The following is a 20,783-nucleotide window of genomic DNA, read 5'->3' on the forward strand; positions in this document are numbered from 1 at the left end:
ACCTGTAATGTATTATGTAAATTTGCAATCCCGCATCGCCAGCAATCAGCGCGAAAACGAGAGCGTTTTCCCCCAACCATTTTCATGAGAATGTAATACTGTAAAATCGCCTCGCCATTTCCTTGAATGGCTTGCTCCCTTTTTCTTTGATTTCGCTCGTCTGGGGGAGCACTGTCAACACTTAGTGGGTCGGTAAAATAGATTATACACATTCAATACCTCCAATAATTGTGTAGGAGACGTAAAAGGGATTGATCAACGCCCCACCGTCAAAAAAAAAAAAACGATTTTTTTGACGTATCCATACGTCCTTGGCAGTGAAGCGCTGGATTTTTTTTGACGTATGCATACGTCGCTGGCAGTTAACGTGTTAAGGAGAGGGGCTGGCTTCGACGGCCCTATATGGGCCAGCCCAGACCCCTCTCTCTTTTGTTTATATCGGCCTAACTGTCAGGTTATTTTGTTTTATGGTTTTGGGCCTTTTTCTTAAATACTTTGGGGGAAAGGAAAATAAAAACCCTATTATTTTGATTCTTGTGTGTGTTCCACGTGTTGTCGTGCTACGCGAGTGGGATCCGTGGAGTACCAGGCAGCCAGCTGCTTCGTGCGGAGGGAGCGGACAATCCGATACATGGGTGCTGCCCGCCCGCCTGAAATCTCCGAGGGGCGACCCCTGACTACCACGCTCTCAAACGGTCTCAAGCGCGCACCTTTTACGCTATTTCTGTAAATACAATATCCCTGGAATGCGAGTTTTAACGAGCCAGTTACATTTCTTTGCATTCTTAGAGCTTATAGTTTTTGTTTGTTGTTCATGTTTCTAACAATTGGCCAAGTTAGTAGTTAGTTTATGGGATAGGAATTCTGCCAGATGACAGGCACTAGGCACCATTTTCTACTTCATTTGGAAGAGAAAATGATCCTGAAATGAACATTTGATTGACAGCTGCATGTCGTGATATGATTGGTTGAAATGGGGTAGAAATTTGATAGTACTAGGTGATGTCAGCAAACTGTAAATTACTGTTATCAATGAAATCTTGAAAACAAACTTTTGATGTGAAAAGGTGTGAAAAACTAAAGAAATTATATTGTTGTGATATGTTTTGCATACATTATTAAATAGGTGCACTGCATACCCAGGTATTTGGACTAAAAGAAAAGTCATTATTGGGTTCAGCTCGACTTTAATGACTGTTGATTCTTTCATTTGGCTTTTTGCTTTGTTTGCATCCTGTTGGTTTGATTTTGGTTGCAATGCATTTATATAATGAATTTAATGTGGCTCCTCCCTAAATCAGTGTTACATTTAGCTGGTTATTCTACCCTACTCCATATGAACTCCATACACTGAGAAAGCAAGACATTAAAGTCTGTTCTGTAATGCACTTCTTTGCCACTTGGAGGCGCCAGGAGGCAGCAAGACAGCCTGCTGTTGGAGACAAAACAGTCACTACTCTTGGCTGCAGTGGACACTGGACATTAAACTCTTATGGACGCTGGACTCTTTTAAATAGGCACGTTTTTAACTTGTATTTTAGTAATAAATCCCTTTGTTTTTTAACTTGTACTGTTGTTTGGGCCAGCACCACTCCCCTGTAGAAAACACATGTATTTTATTCTTAAAGTCACACTCCACACCCTTGAGACACATTTTAATTACCTTTATTTGTGTTCACATTTAGACAAAAAAAATCCTTGAACACAAACAATGGGACATTTCAGAATGACAAATGTCTTTGAAATTACAACCTCAATTCAGAAAAAGTTGGGACGCTGTGTAGAACTTAAATAAAAACAGAATGTGATCATTTGCAAATCCTTTTCCACCTATATTCAATTGAATACAGTAGAAATATATTGAATGTTTTACCTGATCAACTTCCAGTCCAGCCTGGCTCAATATTGTGTTTAACATCATACAATGTTCATATTCTGAATTTGATGCCAGCAACATCTTTCACAAAAGTTGGAACAGAAGCAACAAAAGACTGGGAAAGTCGAGGAATGCTCAAAAACACCTGTTTGGAACATTCCACAGGTAAACAGGTTAATGGAGAGGCAAAGTGACCGCCTACTTCCTGCTTCAGCACTGTACCAGAGATTTTTATCCGCCATTTATTTTCCCATAGACATTTCGTAAAATGCTTATAAAAATAGTTTAACTTCATCAAACCAAACGGTTCAGCTATATTTAGAATCGGGAGAGACCATAGAACATTTCACTCTGACCAGAACTTTAAAAAACTACACAGAAAAAATATTTTCCTTAAATCCGCAATTTATTTTTACGTTTTGGTCCGAGTGAAATGGTATGTGGTCTCTCCTGTTTCTAAATATATCTGAACCGTTAGGTTTGACAAAGTCAAACTATTTTTATAAGCATTTTACGAAATGTCTATGGGAAAATAAATGGCAGATGAAAATCTCTGGTACAGTGCTGAAGCAGGAAGTAGGAGGTCAGGTCAGAATCTGGAGAAATCTCTGCTGAAACCAACATTGAATGGCCGTGACCTTTGACCCCTCAGGTGACCCTGCATTAAAAACCAACATTATTCTGTCATGGATATTCCCACATGGTCTCTGGAACACTTGGGAAAAGCAGTCAGTTAACACAGTTCCTCGCTGCATCTTAATGTAAGTTAAGACTCTACCATGCAAAGTGAAGCCATATATCAACCACATCCAGAAACGTGCCCGAGCTCATCTGAGATGGACTGGTCAGACCACAGCACACTTTGCCTCAGTCATTTCACCTCCTTTTCAAATATGTTGATTAAAAGGCATGATGTCAGCCATCACCCTGATTCACAGTAGGATCAGAATGAATGGATGTCACAGACTGTGCCATAGATGGACTTTCTATCTCACTAGTTGAATGTGTTGCTTTGTTTTCATGAATCAAACTAAATACACACTTACATTTCCTCAGACCTGGTTTCAGCCACTGCACTCCACCATGGGCCACACTGGAGGAATAAACAAAGTCAGATCAGCAGATTCTCTTTGATGATGGAAACAACATGGACATTTATTAATAACCTTCATTATGAAGGATTTCCTCTCATATCCTCCATTGAACTGTATTCCTGCATGAGCTTTGCAGTGTGACAGAGAACATGTGTGTGACTCTCAGCCTTCTAGCAGACGTTGCCTCTCCATACCTGAGAGTGTCCAGTCTACAGTGACGTAGCAGGCTCAGTCCTGAGGTTCCTGGATGATTGTAGCTCAGGTCCAGCTCTCTCAGATGGGAGGGGTTGGAGGTCAGAGCTGAGGCCAGAGAAGCACAGCCTTCCTCTGTGAGCAGACAGCCTGACAGCCTGCACACACACACACACACACACACACACACACACGCACGCACACACACACACGCACGCACACACACACACACACACACACACGCACGCACGCACGCACGCACACAGGCACGCACACGCACACGCACGCACACACATACGCACGCACGCATGCACACACACACACACACACACACACAGTTGCATTTATAGTTTATACTGTTTTCCTCGTCTTTGCTGTCATGACGATTGACTTCAACATTTCATCACTTCCTCCATTGTAGTTTCACTTTGATTCAGTTGCTGAAAACAGGAGCGCTGCTTTCCAATACACACACACACACACACCTACACACACACACACACACACACACACACACATACACACACGCATGCACGTAAGCACACACACACACACACACACACACACACACACACACTCCAACAAATAGTTGTGACACACACACACCCACTCCAACAAATAGTTGTGACACACACAAACACACACACACTCCAACAAATGGTTATGAGACACACACACACACACACACACACACACACACACACACACACACACACACACACACACACACACACACACACATACACATACACACACACACACACACACACACACACACACACACACACACACACACAGACACACACACACACACACACACACCAACAGATAGTTGTGACTTGTGACTGAACAATTTTCATCTTGACATTTCCGTTATTTGATGCTTTTTGAACGTTGCTCGCTCTTCCCTGTTTACTTGCTATAGCCCTAGTTCACCACTAGATGGCTCCACTGTACTGTTCATGACCCGGACCTCTTGCTGAGTTTCTGTCTCTGCACTTCAGTCCACTCATTGCTGTGCTGCTGGTTTCTGCTGCGTTTGTGCATTAAGGTCATATTTAGAAGGAGGAGAAGCAGCTTTCACTGCTTTGTTTTGTTATTCTTATTCAAAGATCATATAAGGCTACAGAGCAAAAACAAAACAAAGAGAGACTGAAAAACTATTTAACTCCCGCTTGTTTGTTAGATTTATTGTTACCTCCAGGGAATTGGACAGGGTTTTGTTTTCACCCTGTTCTGTTCTGTCTGTTTGTCTGTTAGCAGCATAACTCCAAAAGGTATTCATGCATTTGCATGAAACTTTATGGAAAGATTGGTTATGGGATGATGCAGTAATTTAGTTAACTTTTCACACTGATTGGTGAGGCATTAAAAAGGCAAACACGTCTGAACAGATTCACCTAACACCATCAAACTTCATGACCAATCAGCAGACAGAAGAAGAGACAAATCCTCCACTATGTCTGTTTTTTAACCTTTATTTATACAGGGGGAGGAGTCTCACTGAGAGTAATGCTCTCTTTTTCAGGAGCGCCCTGATCACATTCACTCACACACACACACACACACACACACACACACACACACACACACACACACACACACACACACACACACACACACACACACACACACACACACACACACACACACACACACACACACACACACACACCTGGAAGCTGACCAGTACAACCTCCAAATTAACTTTTGATAAAAATGTGACATCTGGATATGCTGACAGCTGCAGAGAGTTGGTGGAATTCTGAGCTCTACTGAGGAACATCTAGTATTTTTACTTTTATTCTAGCAATAAAGACGTGTTTTAAATACAAGTTGACTGATATATTTAAACCTATATTCAGGATAAACATTAACCCTTTAAAACATTTGACAGAATAGTGATTTTACATACACTTATATTGTGATAAAATTATATAGTGTATAACATTTTCAGCAACATCACCCAGCAATAATCATTTATTGATTGTTTATTCTTGAGTGTTGTGAGCTTTTGCACAGGTTTTGTGAAAGAGAGATCCCAACTCTCAATGAAAACTCACTACAGTGGAATCCGCTTATAGTGATCACGGTTATAGTGATCAACTGATTATATTGATCAAAAAGCTTGGTCCTGAATCATTGCTATACACATGCTGTTTAAATAGTTTGCTTATAGTGATCAATACTCTGCTTACAGTGATCATTTGGCACCTTGTCACAACCGAGAACAATGGAAAAAAAATGTAAAACAGTAATTTTATTTTTTGCTTACAAACTGCCAAAAATAGCAGCAATATGGTGCATGTGTTAGAGCGGTCTGTAAAATCAACGCGCATTCACTTGTTCTCAATGTCACAATACGTCCTTTTATTTGGACAGCAAAACATCACAGTTATCCAACTTAAAACATAAGGATCTCGTAGGCTATAAACAAATGCGGTTGAAAATTGTTTGCCCTTCCACTCTAGTGAGCAGCACCTGTCCGCTTGCTCTAATCAGTGTGCACAGGTTGCATCCACCCCCTATATAGGTGACGCTCCTATTCAGCATCAAATCATCATAATCATCACAATAATAGCAACAATCAACCAAACAACAAAACCTCAGCACGAGACAGTCCAAACATGATTGGCATAATAAACAGAAAATGCATGATGTCTCAACACAACATGAATTATGAATCAATAAGAGAAATATGCAAAATGGCGTCAACAGAATGTCTGTCTGTATATGGAGAGATTGTGGTGTGTGTCTGTCTGTTTGTCAGTCTGTCTGTCTATGTGAAACCGCTTGAAACAGCTGGAGGCCTAACTTACTGTATCTACATAATAAAGTGATCATTTTGGGCCTTGTCACACCTGAGAACAATGGGGAAAAAGTTTAAAACTAAGGTAATTTTATTTTTTTGCTTACAAACTGCCAAAAATGAGCCAACAACTTACAGCAGTCATACCTGGTGCATGTCTGTATATGGAGAGATTGCAGTGTCTGTCTGTCTGTCTGTCTGTCTGTCTGTCTGTCTGTCTGTCTGTCTGTCTGTCTGTCTTTCTGTCTGTCTGTCTGTCTGTCTATGTGAAACCACTTGAAACAGCTGGAGGCCTAACTTACTGTATGGATTTTTAAAGTCAATAACATTCGCTCAGGTATTTTCACAGACATTAATGTGCATATAGCCTAATGCAGAATTTAATGTGTCTGTTGAACAGTTATCCTGACCTGAGAGTTTCCAGTCTGCAGTGTGGACTCTTCAGTCCAGCAGAGAGAAGCTTCACACCTGGATCATGCAAGTCGTTGATACTCAGGTCCAGCTCTTTCAGACTAGAGGACTGGGAGCTGAGAACTGAGGCCAGAGCTTCACAGCTTCTCTCTGACAGCTGACAGCCACTCAGCCTGAAGAATTAGTGATGAAGACAAACAAGAACATTAAAATGTGTATTTTCTATCCCGTTTTTCAAATAGTTGTGACACACACACACACACACACACACACACACACACACACACACACACACACACACACACACACACTCCAACAGATAGTTGTGACTTGTGACTTGACATTTCCGTTATTTGGTGCTTTTTGAACGTTGCTCGCTCTTCCCTGTTTACTTGCTATAGCCCTAGTTCACCACTAGATGGCTCCACTGAACTGTTCATGACCCGGAACTCTTGCTGAGTTTGTGTCTCTGCACTTCAGTCCACTCATTGCTGTGCTGCTGGTTTCTGCTGCGTTTGTGCATTAAGGTCATATTTAGAAGGAGGAGAAGCAGCTTTCACTGCTTTGTTTTGTTATTCTTATTCAAAGATCATATAAGGCTACAGAGCAAAAACAAAACAAAGAGAGACTGAAAAACTATTTAACTCCCGCTTGTTTGTTTGATTTATTGTTACCTCCTCTAAGGGAATTGGACGGAGTTTTGTTTTCACCCTGTTCTGTTCCGTCTGTTTGTCTGTTAGCAGGATAACTCCAAAAGGTATTCATCCATTTGCATGAAACTTTATGGAAAGATTGGTTATGGGATGATGCAGTAATTTAGTTAACTTTTCACACTGATTGGTGAGGCGTTAAAAAGGCAAACATGTCTGAACAGATTCAAGTAACACCATCAAACTTCATGGCCAATCAGCAGACAGAAGAAGAGACAAATCCTCCACTATTTCTGTTTTTTAACCTTTATTTATACAGGGGGAGGAGTCTGACTGAGAGCAATGCTCTCTTTTTCACGAGCACCCTGTTCACACTCACACACACACACACACACACACACACACACACACACACACACACACACACACACACACACACACACACACACACACACACACACACACCTGGAGGCTGACCAGTAAAACCTCCAAATTAACTTTTGATAAAAAATCTGACATCTGGATATGCTGACAGCTGCAGAGAGTTGGTGGAATTCTGAGCTCTACTGAGGAACATCTAGTGTTTTTACTTTTATTCTAGCAATAAAGACGTGTTTTAAATAAAAGTTTACTGATATATTTGAACTTATATTCAGGACAAACATTAACCCTTTAAAACATTTGACAGAATAGTGATTTTACATACACTTATATTGTGATAAAATTATATGTGATCATATGAAAAGTGTATAACATTTTCAGCAACATCACCCAGCAATAATCATTTATTGATTGTTTATTATTGAGTGTTGTGAGCTTTTGCACAGGTTTTGTGAAAGAGAGATCCCAACTCTCAATGAAAACTCACTACAGTGGAATCCGCTTATAGTGATCACGGTTATAGTGAATGATCAACTGATTATATTGATCAAAAAGCTTGGTCCTGAATCATTGCTATACACATGCTGTTTAAATAGTTTGCTTATAGTGATCAATACTCTGCTTACAGTGATCATTTGGCACCTTGTCACAACCGAGAACAATGGAAAAAAAATGTAAAACAGTAATTTTATTTTTTGCTTACAAACTGCCAAAAATAGCAGCAATATGGTGCATGTGTTAGAGCGGTCTGTAAAATCAACGCGCATTCACTTGTTCTCAATGTCACAATACGTCCTTTTATTTGGACAGCAAAACATCACAGTTATCCAACTTAAAACATAAGGATCTCGTAGGCTATAAACAAATGCGGTTGAAAATTGTTTGCCCTTCCACTCTAGTGAGCAGCACCTGTCCGCTTGCTCTAATCAGTGTGCACAGGTTGCATCCACCCCCTATATAGGTGACGCTCCTATTCAGCATCAAATCATCATAATCATCACAATAATAGCAACAATCAACCAAACAACAAAACCTCAGCACGAGACAGTCCAAACATGATTGGCATAATAAACAGAAAATGCATGATGTCTCAACACAACATGAATTATGAATCAATAAGAGAAATATGCAAAATGGCGTCAACAGCATGTCTGTCTGTATATGGAGAGATTGTGGTGTGTGTCTGTCTGTTTGTCAGTCTGTCTGTCTGTCTATGTGAAACCACTTGAAACAGCTGGAGGCCTAACTTACTGTATCTACATAATAAAGTGATCATTTTGGGCCTTGTCACACCTGAGAACAATGGGGAAAAAGTTTAAAACTAAGGTAATTTTATTTTTTTGCTTACAAACTGCCAAAAATGAGCCAACAACTTACAGCAGTCATACCTGGTGCATATATGTCTGTATATGGAGAGATTGCAGTGTCTGTCTGTCTGTCTGTCTGTCTGTCTGTCTGTCTGTCTGTCTGTCTGTCTGTCTGTCTGTATATGGAGAGATTGCAGTGTCTGTCTGTCTGTCTGTCTGTCTGTCTGTCTGTCTGTCTGTCTGTCTGACTGACTGTCTGTTCTGTCTGTCTGGCTGTCTCTCTGTCTGTCTGTCTGTCTGTCTGTCAGTCTGTCAGTCTATGCGAGACCGCTTGAAACAGCTGGAGGCCTAACTTACTGTATGTATTTTTAAAGTCAATAACATTCTATGTGGTGGCTCCTGGTCATTAAGGGCGCCTGTTCGGAGGGAGGGGAACTCGTTGGAATAGCGTGAACCTCCCATGTGCTATGTCCTACTGGTGAAAATTCCCCTGTCAGGTGAAAAGAAGCGGCTGGCTAACTGCCCATGTCTCGGAGGAAGCATGGAGCCACTTTCGGCTCTTCCCAGATCGGCAGAGGGTGGAGTAGCAACCAGGATAAATACATTTAATTAGCACTAATGGGGGATAAAAATGGGATAAAAAATCGTGGAAAAAAGAAAAGAAAAAAGAAGTCAATAACATTCACTCAGGTATTTTCACTGACTAATGCAGAATTAAATGTGTCTGTTGAACAGTTATCCTGACCTGAGAGTTTCCAGTCTGCAGTGTGGACTCTCCAGTCCAGCAGAGAGAATCTTCACGCCTGGATCATGCAAGTCGTTGTTACTCAGGTCCAGCTCTTTCAGACTAGAGTACTGGGAGCTGAGAACTGAGGCCAGAGCTTCACAGCTTCTCTCTGACAGCTGACAGCCACTCAGCCTGAAGAATTAGTGATGAAGACAAACAAGAACATTAAAATATGTATTTTCTATTCTGTTTTAAAGATCACATCATATATTGCATCTATCCAGTTTGCTGCACTTACACAGATTTATTGGAGGCTTTGACAACTGGAAGCAGCCTCAGAAGAGCCTCCTCTGAAGCAGAGTATTTCTTCAGGTCAAACATTTCCAAGTCTTCTTCTGATGACAATAAGATGAATGCCAGAGCCGACCACTGAGCAGGGGAAGGTTTATTTTTGTAGAGACTTTCTGCTCTCAGGTACTGTTGGATCTCCTCCACTAGAGAATGGTCATTCAGCTCATTCAGGCAGTGGAACAGATTGATGCTTCTCTCTTCAGAAGGAATGTCCCTGATCTTCTCCTTGATGTACTGGACTGTTTCCTGATTGGTCTGTGAGCTACTTGCTGTCTGTGTCAGCAGGCCTTGCAGGAGACTCTGATTCGTCTGCAGTGAAAGACCCAGGAGGAAGCGGAGGAACAAGTCCAGGTGTCCATTTGGGCTCTGTAAGGCCTTGTCCACAGCACTCTGGCAGAGGTGAATTGCCTGAGATTTGTCTCTGGAGGTTGATTGTGGTTCTGACAGCAGATTGACGCCAGAGTCGATGAATGAGACCATGACATAAAGCGCAGCCAGAAACTCCTGAATGCTCAGATGGACAAAGCAGAAGACCTGGTCCTGGTACAACCCACACTCCTCTTTAAAGATTTGTGTGAACACTCCTGAGTACACCGAAGCTGCTGTGATATCAATGCCACACTCTGTCAGGTCGGCTTCATAGAAGATCAGGTTGCCTTTCTCCAGCTGCTCAAAAGCCAGTTTTCCCAGGGAGAGAATCATCTCCCTGCTCTCTGTCGTCCAGTGTGGAGCTGCCTCAGTTCTCCCATGATACTTGACGTTCTGTAGTTTGGACTGAACAACCAGGAAGTGGATGTACATCTCAGTCAGCGTCTTGGGCAGGTCTTCTCTCTTACTGGTTTCCAACAAAGACTCCAGAACTTTTGCAGAGATCCAGCAGAAGACTGGGATGTGGCACATGATGTGGAGGCTTCGTGAAGTCTTGATGTGGGAGATGATTCTGCTGGCCTGCTTCTCATCTCTGAATCTTTTCTTGAAGTACTCTTCCTTCTGTGGGTCAGTGAACCCTCTCACCTCTGTCACCATGTCAACGCACTCAGCAGGGATCTGATTGGCTGCTGCAGGTCGTGTCGTCATCCATAGGCGAGCTTTGGGGAGCAGTTTCCCCCTGATGAGGTTTGTCAGCAGCACGTCCACTGAGGCTGACTCTGTAACATCAGTCAGGATCTCGTAGTTCTTGAAATCTAGATGAAGTCGACACTCATCCAGACCATCAAAGATGAACACAACCTGGTACTTGTCAAACCTGCAAATTCTTGCTTTTTTGGTCTCAGGGAAGAAGCGATGAAGAAGTTCCACCAAGCTGTACTTTTTCCCTTTCAGCAGATTCAGCTCTCGGAAAGTGAATGGAAATGTGAACTGTATATCCTGGTTGGCTTTGTCTTCAGCCCAGTCCAGAGTGAACTTTTGTGTTAAGACTGTTTTCCCAATGCCAGCCACTCCCTTTGTCATCAATGTTCTGGTTGGTTTGTCTCTTCCAGGTAAGGGTTTAAAGATGTCTTCACATTTGATTGGTGTTTCTGGTCTGGCTGGTTTCCTGGATGCTGCTTCAATCTGTCTGACCTCATGTTCATCATTGACCGCTCCACTCCCTCCCTCTGTGAGGTAATGCTCTGTGTACATCTGATTCAGAGGAGTTGGGTTTCCTGCTTTAGCAATCCCTTCAAACACACGCTGAAACCTCTCCTTCAGATTACATTTGAGTTCACGTTGGCAGATAGGAGAAAGAGTTTCTGAAAGAACAAACAAATAACATCAAAGAGTGAACATTTCCTTGTAAATGTATATCTTCAAAAAAATTATAAAAACAGCTCGCACACTGCAGGGCTCCGTTTACACTGATTTATTAGCAGCAAAAGATTAAAGTGACATTTCGAGCATCAAGCTCTTCATCAGACTGATGAAGAGCTTGATGAAGAGCTTGCGTCTATGGCAGAGAATTAGTTCATCTTGAACTGATTTGGTCTCGTTTGACAAATATTTAGATTTATATATTTGAATCAACCTGGTCTCACTCCCACTACATCAAAATGTGCTGATTTGTCACGGCCCCTTGGCGTCGTTATTGCGAACGAGAAAGAGTACCTTCACATCATAATATGCAGAAGAAGAACCACCGGACCGTCTGGAGGTCACCTCGTGGCCACCCCCAGTGGTCTTGAATGTAATAACAGTCTAGGCTTAAGTAGGTCAAAGTCACGCTATAGGGAGAAGTGCTTGGAGAGGCAGACCTGTACTGTTCCCAGCTTGTAACTTTCTAATCATGAGAGACCGGTTTCAAATCCTGAGCTGAACCATAACTCCAACCAAGTTGCTTTTGTTGCCTAAACCTAATGTTGTTGTACTTCCCCAAACCCAACCAAGTTATTGTGCTTGCCTAAATTTACCCAGGATTCGAGCCGTGGCTCCCGTGAAATGTTGCCGGGCCGCTGGTAGCCACATGTACAGCCGGTAGCCACAGTAGCCGGTAGCCACAGTAGCCTGAAGCCACAGTAGCCTGAAGCCACAGTAGCTAGTAGCCACAGTAGACGGTAGCCACAGTAGCCGGTAGCCGTGTCCAGTGGCAGCCGGTCGCAGTCGACCTCCTCGACCAAATAAGCAGGAAGAGAGTCAGGGCTCGGCTAATAATAATAACGACATCGAAGGGCGCATGACAAATCAACGTATTTTAACGCACTGGTAATGAGAACCTATTGATTTAAATCCATCTCTCATTTTCCACCCTGTACCATCTCCATCATGTTAAAGCTGTTGAAAGCATCTTACTGTGCTGCAGAGAGTCAGCCAGCTCCTCCTGCTTCATGCTCCTCAGGAAGAACAGTGTGATGTTTAGAAAATCCTCTCTGCTGCTCCTCCTCTGCTCTCCCTCCTCACCATCCACCACCTCCTCATCCTCCCTCTGACTCTCTGAGCATTCTGGCTCATCTGGACTCAGAACCCTCTGGAACCTTCTCAGCTCCTTCTTCACAAAGGTGATGATGTTCTCCTCAAGCAGCTGGAACAGAATCATATGAATTCAACGTTATTAAACGAACATCATATCCATCATACTGAAAGCCTGCAGCATGGAGACAGAATCTTTGTTTTGTATTCGACTCGTTGGTGAAGTCAAACGTGTTTTTGTTAATTTCCACACCATAAAGATGGAGTCCAGGTCTGGTTGAGGCTCCTGGGCAGACTGACCACTGGGAACCTCTGACCTCTCCTGGTAAACTCTGGGGGGACAAAACATCAGATAGTAGGTTATACCATCATATCATATCTCTCTCTCTAACACACACACACGCACACGCACACGCACATGCACACGCACACGTGCACACACACACACACACACACACACACACACACACACACACACACACACACACACACACACACACACACACACACACACACACACACGTGACAATGATGTCATAGGCACTTTGCACTTTCAGACTGGAGGAACTTCTTCATAGTTCTAAAAACAGTTGGAGGAACTCCCCCCTTTTGATTGTGTCACACAGCAAGAACTGAGAACGATCATAATTCTTAGAGAGCCATTTTAAGGGACTTTATTTGCTCCTACTTCAGGGTAGGGAGGCTACTTTCCCAGCATAAGAGGAACCATTAGGTAGGTAGGTAGGTAGGTAGGTAGGTAGGTTGTTGGCAAAGCTGAACTTTGGATGAACTTTTGCTCCACCACCTGCGAGGGGGCAAAGCCGACTGGAGGAGAGGAGACTCCTATTTAATCAAAATGCTATTCACCAAAGTTTTTCTATATATCCTGTGTGCACTGAAGTCACAATGTTATAACCATATGTCACGTGAAACATGGATTGTATTATATCGTTGAAATGCATTGTGTTGACTGAGGGATGTGAACACGCGTCTATGGACTTCCAAGTGGAAAATGTAATCTCAATATGAATGGATTTTAATTGTATGCTGAAATAGTCTGTGTTACATGCACAAAGTTTGAAATGACAATTGTATTAATGCATTGTTGTGTGCTGAAGTAAGCCTGTTACATAACATGTTTTCAGATGAGAGTGGCAAGAGAGTGTCATTGAGTTCAAGACCATAGGAGGTGTCCCAGTTGATGGATGTTTTTAGATAAGGATGGTTTAGAGTATCATTGAGTTCAAGACACCTAAGGGAGGTGGCCCAGTAGATGGGCAGGGCCAATATTAGGAGAGGGATCATGTTGGATCCAATAAGAATTGAAGTCATTGAGTCAGCAAAAATATAGAACACACCCTCGACAATGACAGATAAAAGAACTGGACCTCAGAGCCTTGGTGCTCTCCTGCATAGGCAGGGAGTCAGACGGGAGACCGTCACTTAGATGCTCTCGAATCCACCAGTGATAGAGCATAGATGCTGTAGGCAGGTCTCATTAGATTAAGAAATAAGTTCGGAATTAGGGTAAAAGAAGCACTGTCCGAGTGCCTGTGCAGGAAATCCCCCGTTAATACACGGTTGGAGCACAAAGACTAGATATAGACTCCACAAGGGAGAGAGAGGTGATAGGCAGGCCATTAGATTAAGAAATAAGTTCGGAATTAGGGAAAAGGAAGCACTGTCCGAGTGCCCGTGCAGGAAATCCCCCGTGAGAACACGGTTGGAGCACGAAGAACAGATATAGACTCCACAAGGGAGAGAGAGGAGACCACCAGAGCCACATTAGATGGGAACAAGATACATATCAGAGATACACCAGGTTTCATTTAGACAGGTTGGCCATCTCAGATAAGAAATCGTTAAAAGCCAAGAGTGATACTTAAATAGGGAGAGTATAATGAACTCCATGTTGAAAATGAAGGTAATGTACATTGGATAATGATGTCATCTATATTGGACAGAATGTAATGGACAATAATAGTATGCTTTGTAAGGAGAAGTGTTAACTTATATATAAAACCTATAAAAACCAAGGATTTTTATTTATTTATTTTTCTTCTTCAAAACATCATTGAGAAGGGTCCACACATCCAATAAGGTAAGAGGCATGATTTTGGGTTCAGATAATTAGCCTCCTCCATGCATGTAGAAATGACAGAATGATCTCGGGCTTCAGCTCGTTTCTCACCGGAGAAATATGTACTGGGTGATTCTACTATATAGGTTAGTAAATTCTTTCACCCTGGAGGGAAAAAGTGCCGTCAGGCCACCTGTATCGGTAGACTGCCCACCCGATGTTCGGGGAGGAGGGGGTAGAGGTCCTAGATTAAGACCCGGAGGTGGACAAAGGATTAACGTGTTGTTACTCATCGGGGAACTTACATGTCTGCCTTTTTACTCTGGGTATTTCTAGTCGTATGGGATAGCCTCTATTAGGAAGAGATCCGCTGGTTATCACGGTCTCTCGCCTCCGTGATTTGGGAGTGCTCCGATGACGCTATTCTAACTCTCAGGGGAGGGGTCATAGGTCAGAGGTCACTCGTAAATCATTTCAAGGTACAGTAGGTAGGTAGGTAGGTACAGTAGGTAGGTAGGTACAGTAGGTAGGTAGGTAGGTACAGTAGGTAGGTAAAGTAGGTAGGTAGGTAGGTAAAGTAGGTAGGTAGGTAAAGTAGGTAGGTAGGTAGGTAAAGTAGGTAGGTAGGTAAAGTAGGTAGGTAGGTAGGTACAGTAGGTAGGTAGGTAGGTAAAGTAGGTAGGTAGGTAAAGTAGGTAGGTAGGTAAAGTAGGTAGGTAGGTACAGTAGGTAGGTAGGTAGGTACAGTAGGTAGGTAGGTACAGTAGGTAGGTAGGTAGGTAAAGTAGGTAGGTAGGTAAAGTAGGTAGGTAGGTACAGTAGGTAGGTAGGTAGGTAAAGTAAGTAGGTAGGTAAAGTAGGTAGGTAGGTAAAGTAGGTAGGTAGGTAGGTAGGTACTAAAGGTAGGTATAGTAGGTAGGTAGGTACAGTAGGTAGGTACAGTATGTAGGTAGGTAGGTAGGTAGGTACTAATAATACTAATAATAATTATTTTATTTAGTCGTCCAGACGTAATGCATTGATTGGTCTACAGTAACTTCTAGAAATGTCCTGAGGCAATATCAAAACTTGCTTTTTTTTTAGCAAGCTAACATTAGCTAGCTAACTCAATGCCCTGTGAACTCTCACTTTCTTTGCTGTAAGGCTACTAGTAGCGGTTAGCATGCTTACGTCACTTCAGAGTTCCTATTGACAGTGTGAATGTAAACAGAATAAAGCCTTGAAGGTATTCTCAGGAGAGCTCCCCATTGGTCAGTTTCTCTTTCTATAATAAGAAGGAGAAGCCTAGTGTGTGTGTGTGTGTGTGTGTGTGTGTGTGTGTGTGTGTGTGTGTGTGTGTGTGTGTGTGTGTGTGTGTGTGAGCAGAATTTTGGCCGGTCACGTGTCGTTTTACGTGCGATCGGGCTTACACTTTCAGGAGGTGTAATAAAGCTAGATTTTGTAATTAGGGCAGATTAATTGTCCTAAGGCTCATTGCCCTAAGGCTGAGTGATGATGTCAATAGTCGTGTTTCCATTACCCACAGAAATGCGCAAAATCTAAATATCGCAATAGAAATTGGGTAATGGAAACACGTAAATTTCGTAAAAGCTCCCAAATATCGCAAAAAGTTTTTGCGCTCTCATGAGGTGGTTTTTCAGACGTGTCGATATAGCAGTTTATCGCAAAAGTGTAATGGAAACACTTTTTCAGCATTTGCATGTCATGTGACCCATCTTCTCCTTTGGAAAAGGAGCGGAAAATGAAAGGAAATGAGGGAGAAAGGGTTCGATACGCCGTGGCAAAACCTCCGCAGCAAGTGGAAAACTTTGAAGCAACGCTACCTAGCAGAAAGACGAGTGTTGTGCAAAAGCGGAGCCGGAAAATAGATCATGTTTAATGGCAGAAATCGATCCATGCCTGTGTGCGCGCATTTGGCACAGCGGCGAGATGATCGGGGATGAAAAGCACACACCGGTGCGGTGCTGCTGACTGAAGTGATTAATACATTACACACGTTTCAGGTGCAATGTTATAATTATAATACACGACATCAGCCTTTTCCCCCCTCCATCTCTAAAATGGGACAAGCTGTATTAGGCTACCTCCTCTGCCTGTCGCGCTCACTGCATTCACCGCAGCCAGCAACATGTTCTTTTGAATTGATAATCAGGCTCGTTTATATGCGTTGTAACTTCATGTTGTGATTTGCATTGACCATTGGTTGGATTTGAGCATGCAGGGGACGGGATATGGGGCAGATCCCCGTGCTAATCACTGTGGCAGCTGCTGGTATAACAGGAATTGCGTTCAGGTGTGTGCGCCGTCAGACCTCAACTCAACTTCAATGGAAACGCCTACAAGTCGCAATTGTACATTGTCGAAGTTGTAGAAATATCGCAATTATTTTGCGAAAAACTGTAATGGAAACACAGCTAATGACATCAGTGATGTCATCAGTCTGAGGCTCACGAGAGAGACTGAGGGAGAGGGAGAGAGACGAGGGAGAGGGGGAGAGAGGAGAGGAGGAGAGGGACAGAGACTGAGGGAGAGAGGTTGAGGGAGAGGAGGAGAGAGGAGAGGGGGAGAGACTGAAGGAGAGGAGGAGAGGGACAGAGACTGAGGGAGAGGGAGAGAGAGGAGAGGGGGAGAGACTGAGGGAGAGGAGGAGAGGGACAGAGACTGAGGGAGAGGGAGAGATAGGAGAGGGGGAGAGACTGAGGGAGAGGGACAGAGAGGAGAGGGGGAGAGACTGAGGGAGAGAGGTTGAGGGAGAGGAGGAGAGAGGAGAGGGGGAGAGACTGAAGGAGAGGAGGAGAGGGAGAGGGGGAGAGACTGAGGGAGAGAGGCTGAGGGAGAGGAGGAGAGAGGAGAGGGGGAGAGACTGAAGGAGAGGAGGAGAGGGACAGAGACTGAGGGAGAGGGAGAGAGAGGAGAGGGGGAGAGACTGAGGGAGAGGGAGAGAGAGGAGAGGGGGAGAGACTGAGGGAGAGGGACATAGAGGAGAGGGGGAGAGACTGAGGGAGAGGGAGAGAGAGGAGAGGGGGAGAGACTGAGGGAGAGAGGTTGAGGGAGAGGAGGAGAGAGGAGAGGGGGAGAGACTGAGGGAGAGGGAGAGAGAGGAGAGGGGGAGAGACTGAGGGAGAGGAGGAGAGGGACAGAGACTGAGGGAGAGGGAGAGAGAGGAGAGGGGGAGAGACTGAGGGAGAGGAGGAGAGGGAGAGGAGGAGAGAGAGGAGAGGGGGAGAGACTGAGGGAGAGGGAGAGAGAGGAGAGGGGGAGAGAGGCTGAGGGAGAGGAGGAGAGAGGAGAGGGGGAGAGACTGAGGGAGAGGAGGAGAGGGAGAAGGGGAGAGACTGAGGGAGAGAGGCTGAGGGAGAGGAGGAGAGAGGAGAGGGGGAGAGACTGAAGGAGAGGAGGAGAGGGACAGAGACTGAGGGAGAGGGAGAGAGAGGAGAGGGGGAGAGACTGAGGGAGAGGAGGAGAGGGAGAGGGGGAGAGACTGAGGGAGAGAGGCTGAGGGAGAGGAGGAGAGAGGAGAGGAGGAGAGGGGGAGAGACTGAGGGAGAGGAGGAGAGGGAGAGGAGGAGAGAGGAGAGGGGGAGAGACTGAGGGAGAGGAGGAGAGGGAGAGGGGGAGAGACTGAGGGAGAGAGGCTGAGGGAGAGGAGGAGAGACTGAGGGAGAGAGGTTGAGGGAGAGGAGGAGAGAGGAGAGGGGGAGAGACTGAGGGAGAGGGACAGAGAGGAGAGGGGGAGAGACTGAGGGAGAGAGGTTGAGGGAGAGGAGGAGAGAGGAGAGGGGGAGAGACTGAAGGAGAGGAGGAGAGGGAGAGGGGGAGAGACTGAGGGAGAGAGGCTGAGGGAGAGGGGGAGAGACTGAGGGAGAGGGACAGAGAGGAGAGGGGGAGAGACTGAGGGAGAGAGGTTGAGGGAGAGGAGGAGAGAGGAGAGGGGGAGAGACTGAAGGAGAGGAGGAGAGAGGAGAGGGGGAGAGACTGAAGGAGAGGAGGAGAGGGAGAGGGAGAGGGGGAGAGACTGAGGGAGAGGAGGAGAGGGACAGAGACTGAGGGAGAGAGGCTGAGGGAGAGGAGGAGAGAGGAGAGGGGGAGAGACTGAGGGAGAGAGGCTGAGGGAGAGGAGGAGAGAGGAGAGGGGGAGAGACTGAGGGAGAGGAGGAGAGGGAGAGGAGGAGAGAGGAGAGGGGGAGAGACTGAGGGAGAGAGGCTGAGGGAGAGGAGGAGAGAGGAGAGGGGGAGAGACTGAGGGAGAGGGAGAGAGAGGAGAGGGGGAGAGACTGAGGGAGAGAGGCTGAGGGAGAGGAGGAGAGAGAAGAGGGGGAGAGACTGAGGGAGAGGAGGAGAGGGAGAGGAGGAGAGAGGAGAGGGACAGAGACTGAGGGAGAGGGAGAGGGAGAGAGAGGAGAGGGGGAGAGACTGAGGGAGAGAGGCTGAGGGAGAGGAGGAGAGATAGGAGAGGGGGAGAGGCTGAGGGAGAGGAAGAGAGAGAGGAGAGGGGGAGAGACTGACGGCTCTTGCACACCTACAATGGCAAAATCGCTTTTCCGCTGTGTTGCAGCGTTTTGTGCAGGCGTGGAAACCAGCTTCCAGCTTGGAGCTGTAGCCTGTAGAAACGTTTTCAGTAGTGTCCTCTAGTAAGAGAGTGGCGTCAGCGGAGGACCAAAATGCGAGACTGATTAGCCAATGAACAGCCAGGAATGGGTCTCGCGCTACTTTTGCATGCTAAAATAAAGCTGATAATGTACAATTTCATTCAAGGGGGGAAAAACCCTTTCAGAGTACAACACAAACTGTCTATTTTGCTGCAACTGGACAGTGCTGCTTCTTTTACTCAAGAGTTCCACTTTCTACTTCCTGGAAAAAAACTGGTCCATTGGAGTGAATGGAGATGTCAGAACTCTTCTATTATACGGCTCTGGTTTTCAGGTAGATGTACACAGAAGGGTGGTTGGACGAAATGTGTAGGAAGAGCTGTCATTGGGTAGCTTAATGAAAGGTCCCGCCCTAGTCCCGCCCCGCGAGCGTGAAGCCGCTCAGAGACAAGCCGCCTCTAGTCTGCGACAGTGAAACCCTGGGCGGTTCCAGCGGCAGGGGGCACGAGGTTAAAATGGACCAATCAGACGCGGAAATAGAGCAAGACAGCCTATCAAGATGCAGCGTCAAAGAGGCTTTCACAGGAGGCATGCCGCGGAGCGTTTCATGGTGTGCATGAGCCGTGAGGGAGAGGAGGAGAGGGACAGAGACTGAGGGAGAGAGAGGAGAGGGGGAGAGACAGAGGGAGAGAGAGGAGAGGGGGAGAGACAGAGGGAGAGGAGGAGAGGGAGAGAGAGAGGGGGAGAGACAGAGGGAGAGGAGGAGAGGGAGAGAGAGAGAGAGGAGAGAGGAGAGGGGAGAGACAGAGGGAGAGGAGGAGAGGGAGAGAGAGAGGGGGAGAGACAGAGGAGGAGAGAGGAGAGAGGAGAGACTGAGGGAGAGAGGCTGAGGGAGAGGAGGAGAGAGGAGAGGGGGAGAGACTGAGGGAGAGGAGGAGAGGGACAGAGACTGAGGGAGAGAGGCTGAGGGAGAGGAGGAGAGAGGAGAGGGGGAGAGACTGAAGGAGAGAGGCTGAGGGAGAGAGAGGAGAGAGGAGAGGAGGAGAGACAGAGGGAGAGGAGGAGAGGGAGAGAGAGAGGGGGAGATACTGAGGGAGATAGGCTGAGGGATAGGAGGAGAGAGGAGAGGGGGAGAGACAGAGGGAGAGGAGGAGAGGGAGAGAGAGAGGGGGAGAGACTGAGGGAGAGAGGCTGAGGGAGAGAGAGGAGAGAGGAGAGGGGGAGAGACAGAGGGAGAGGAGGAGAGGGAGAGAGAGAGGGGGAGATACTGAGGGAGATAGGCTGAGGGATAGGAGGAGAGAGGAGAGGGGGAGAGACAGAGGGAGAGGAGGAGAGGGAGAGAGAGAGGGGGAGAGACTGAGGGAGAGAGGCTGAGGGAGAGAGAGGAGAGAGGAGAGGGGGAGAGACAGAGGGAGAGGAGGAGAGGGAGAGAG

The 20,783-nt window shown here is 45.5% G+C and overlaps 1 protein-coding gene across 1 annotated transcript in view; it reads right to left on the reverse strand.

Moving 5' to 3' along the window:
- Window positions 1-14,158, reverse strand: part of LOC310794873 (NLR family CARD domain-containing protein 3-like) — a gene marked incomplete at both ends in the record, with an annotated part of 17,303 nt that extends 3,145 nt beyond the window's left edge. The window contains 7 exons of the mRNA XM_083656919.1: window positions 2,923-2,969; window positions 3,165-3,320; window positions 9,466-9,639; window positions 9,746-11,531; window positions 12,565-12,793; window positions 12,935-13,013; window positions 14,070-14,158. Of these exons, the coding sequence (XP_083513045.1) occupies window positions 2,923-2,969; window positions 3,165-3,320; window positions 9,466-9,639; window positions 9,746-11,531; window positions 12,565-12,793; window positions 12,935-13,013; window positions 14,070-14,158 (2,560 nt within the window). The remainder of the gene's footprint in view (window positions 1-2,922; window positions 2,970-3,164; window positions 3,321-9,465; window positions 9,640-9,745; window positions 11,532-12,564; window positions 12,794-12,934; window positions 13,014-14,069) is intronic.
- Between the last annotated feature and the right edge of the window lie 6,625 nt (window positions 14,159-20,783).

Source organism: Poromitra crassiceps (genome assembly GCF_964638095.1).
Source record: "Poromitra crassiceps genome assembly, chromosome: 20".
Lineage (NCBI taxonomy): Eukaryota > Metazoa > Chordata > Actinopteri > Beryciformes > Melamphaidae > Poromitra > Poromitra crassiceps.